This window comes from Triticum dicoccoides, chromosome 2B (assembly GCF_002162155.2).
Source record: "Triticum dicoccoides isolate Atlit2015 ecotype Zavitan chromosome 2B, WEW_v2.0, whole genome shotgun sequence".
NCBI classification, from domain to species: Eukaryota; Viridiplantae; Streptophyta; class Magnoliopsida; order Poales; family Poaceae; genus Triticum; species Triticum dicoccoides.
In genome coordinates, this window is record NC_041383.1 from 28,017,910 (window position 1) to 28,021,812 (window position 3,903).

General features: G+C 47.1%; 1 protein-coding gene across 1 annotated transcript; it reads left to right on the forward strand.

Annotated features, from left to right (window-relative positions):
- The first annotated feature begins 561 nt into the window (after positions 1-561).
- Positions 562-3,897, forward strand: LOC119366924 (indole-2-monooxygenase-like). Its single transcript, XM_037632603.1, has 3 exons — positions 562-1,117; positions 2,689-3,117; positions 3,198-3,897. The coding sequence occupies exons 1-3, from the start codon at positions 581-583 to the stop codon at positions 3,822-3,824; spliced, it is 1,593 nt and encodes a 530-aa protein (XP_037488500.1). The 5' UTR covers positions 562-580; the 3' UTR covers positions 3,825-3,897.
- The last annotated feature ends 6 nt before the right edge of the window (positions 3,898-3,903 follow it).

Below are 3,903 nucleotides of genomic sequence, written 5' to 3' on the forward strand. Positions count from 1 at the left end.
ACGCCACGGGTGTTGCTTCCCTCATGGAGCCAATATTATTGGTCTCCTCACGGTACCAGGGCTCCGTTGTGAAAACCCTAGTCCGGTCTCTCGGGCTCGGCGGCGGTGACGCTTGGCGTCATCACCTCTTGAGGGCATCGCCGTGGAGCCCCATTCCCTTTTGTTTGTAGCTGGTCATTGGCTTTGAGTTTGCCTTATCCCTAGCATGAAGAAACATAGTAATAAGGCAAAATATTCTAATGTTATCCCTAGCATGTTGTGTCCTCGACACTGCCGTGGGGTGGTCCTAATGTTGTCCTATTTTATAGACTAGTCTCCATGGCCTGCATTTTTGGTCCCGTAGAAAATTCGTTTCACTTCTTACTGGTACATATTTGTTCTTATCTTGAGTTGTGGGTCACAAGTTACCACTTTGAGTTTGCAAATAGCTCCCTACATCCGCCTGCAGTTTCCTGTACAAATTATGGACTGAAAAAAGATGTCTAGCTCTTGCTCTAGTCTCCAAGCTTGTAGCTATAAATCCAGCGGGGCTGCTCTGGAAGATAAACCCAACGGCCATCATTCAGTAAACTGAACAGCCATGTCGCAGGTGCAGCAAAGCCTCCATGAGCTGCTGCTCCTGCTGCAGGCGAGGTCTCCGTCTCGACATGCAGCCCTAGTGGTCTCTGCCTTGCTCGCCTGCCCTCTTCTCGTCATCCTGGTCGTGCGCCGCTTTGGGACGGCCACCGCAAGAGAGCAGCTGCTGAGCAAGCTGCCTTCTCCCAGCCTCGGGCTGCCCATCATCGGCCACCTGCACCTCGTCGGCTCCCTCCCGCACGTCTCCCTCCGCGACCTCGCCGACAAGCATGGCCGCGACGGGCTCATGCTCCTTCGCCTCGGCGCTGTCCCGACCCTCGTCGTCTCGTCGCCGAGCGCTGCCCAGGCCGTGCTGCGCACGCACGACCACGTCTTCGCGTCCCGGCCCTACTCCCCCGTCACCGAAATCCTCTTCTACGGCCCCTCGGACGTCGCCTTCTGCCCCTACGGCGAGCACTGGCGGCAGGTCAAGAAGATCGCCACCACGCACCTCCTCACCAACAGGAAGGTCCGCTCCTACCGCCATGTGCGCGAGCACGAGGTAAAACCGTCAATTTGATTGCATGTTTGGCATTTTTCAGTCGCCTGAATGATTTGCTGAAACATTTTGTCATTGTTTCGGGGGCCTACCCCTATCGTATAGAATCATTTTATCGTTTTTAATGTTTATGAGTTTTTCTGCTTTTTCACTTGCTAAAAATATATATTTGGGGGACTCGTGGCAATGTGTGCTCCTAATTATTGGTAGTCGAAAAAATTCTTTCTCCTAGAAAACTGTTCGGGGGTAAGAAAACATGAAAATCTATGCCGACAGCTTTGCGATAGGCATAGCCCTACCCAGGAGGAACCGGGGGACGACATGTGGCAGAGATATGCCGACGGCTTTGCCATCGGCATAGGTTCCGTCAGCATAGGTGGAACCTATGCCGACGGCAAAGCCGTCGACATATCTCTGCCACGTGGCGTTCCGTGAATCGTCAGCGCTTTTGACGGCGCCGTCCGTTGGCGTCAGGCGAAAAACACTGCCGACGGCTGGCCCTCGGCCGTTGGCATGGGCATCTATGCCGACGGCTATACTATGCCGACGGTATGACACATCTACACTGACGTGATCTACTCCGACGGGGCTATGCCGATGGCAACCGTAGGCATAGATCTACGCCGACGGGATATTGCCTATGCCGACGGCCCGGGGCCGTCGGCATAGGCCGCGAGTCCGGTAGTGGAGATTGAGATTATTCTTTCATCTGTATAGTGTATTTGTCCGTTCATCTTACACATTCGTTTTAAAACATAAATGTTCTACGGATTTCCAATCCTAAGGTTTAGGCAGCCCATGTTCTTCATTTCAGTCAGTTCCTCTTCCCATTGGATTATCTTGAGTTTTTCTGAGCGGTGTGATTATGGGCTCCATCCTGTGATTACTTATTATTTTCTTAGCTTTGAAGTATTATTATTTTCTAGGGGGGATAGTGAAAGTCAGATTCTAAGTGATGTGATGCACAGTAATATCAGTTATCCATAACGAATTCTCTCTTTCATTAAATTAATGGAAGTTGCGCTACTTTACACTTCTTCTTACATAGAATACTACTATAGTGCAAGCTCGGCGTGTAATATGTGTGAAGATCTTGAATTTTAGCATTTTTCTTCTTCCACAGTATTAGTCTTATTATTTTTGTTTCATTTTCTATCAAGGTAATAGTATTCCATGAATTATATCTACTACTATAAGTTTTTGTTGCTCAACTAAAAATAAAGTTTTTATTGATTTTCCTTTTCAGGTCATTGTGTTGCATTTCATGTCATGGTGTCCATTGTTTTCTCTGTGCATGATATTCATTTGAGCTCAATAGATTTATATAGTAGTCTCACCAATAAGCCTAGCTCTTTTTTCATGGTCATGTTATGGACAAGGGACACCATGTTTATAAAAAGCAATAGTTCTTACATGCAAATTTATCCTAATTAATGCTAGTAACAAAGTGACTAAAATCTCTAAAAAATCAGGCAACTTACATAAAGACAACCAATTTGATTGAGTGATATATTGCACCATGCATGGCTATACGTTATACACCACATCAGCCATACTAAAATTAATTTTCACAGGTGATGTTAGTCATGGCCAAGATTGGCGATGCAGCCTCCAAATGCACCTCCATCGACTTGAGTGATCTGCTCAGTGCCTTCACGAGTGACATCGTGTGCCATGTCGTCTCCGGCAAGCTTTTCAGGAAACAAGGCCACGATAAACTCTTTCGGGAGCTCATCGACGCCAACGCATTGCTTATCGGTGGATTTAACCTGGAGGACTACTTTCCCATGTTGGTGAAGCTGGGCATCATCAAGAGGATGGTTTGTGCCAAAGCTCGAAAGGTTAACAAGATGTGGGATGACCTTCTCAATAACCTCATCGATGAGCATGTAAGGAAGCCGACGTCAGAACATGACAACGAGGAGTATGACTTCATCAATGTGTTGCTTTCTATTCAACAAGAGTACAACCTCACGAGAGACCATATTAAAGCCCAGATGGCGGTATGATGTCACAAACATTACCTACACATGTGAAAGTTTATATGACATTGATACTTATATATGTATCTATATGTTTTTAGATCATGTTCGAAGCTGGGACAGATACATCATTTATAGTACTGGAATATGCGATGATTCGGCTCGTGCAAAATCCCCACCTCATGCAGAAGCTACAAGATGAGTTGAGGAGTTCTATACCAAAGGGAAAAGAAATGGTTACCGAAGACGATATCAAAAATTTGGCCTATTTGGAGGCGGTCATCAAAGAGACACTTCGGCTCCATATGCCCGCACCGCTCCTTCTGCCCCACCTCTCCATGGTCAACTGCAACATAAAAGGCTATAAGATACCATCAGGAACACGCACCATCATCAATAGTTGGGCCCTTGCAAGGGACCCTAGCAGTTGGGAGAATGCGGAGAACTTCATGCCTGAGCGGTTCATGGATGGCGGTAGCGCCGCAACTATGGACTACAAGGGAAATGATTTCTCCTACTTGCCATTTGGCACCGGGCGGCGGATGTGTCCAGGCTCAAACTTTGGGATTGCGACCATTGAAACCATGCTAGCAAATCTAGTGTACCGCTTCAACTGGAAGCTACCAGAAGAGTCAATGAAAGGCGGCATCAATATGACTGAATTATTTGGGGTGACAATACGCCGGAAGGAGAAGCTCCTTCTTGTCCCTGTAGTGCCAGAAGATTAAGATATTGTTCCATATTATTGTGTGTGTGTGTGTGTGTGTGTGTGTGTGTGTGTGTGTGTGTGTGTGTGTGTATGTGCGC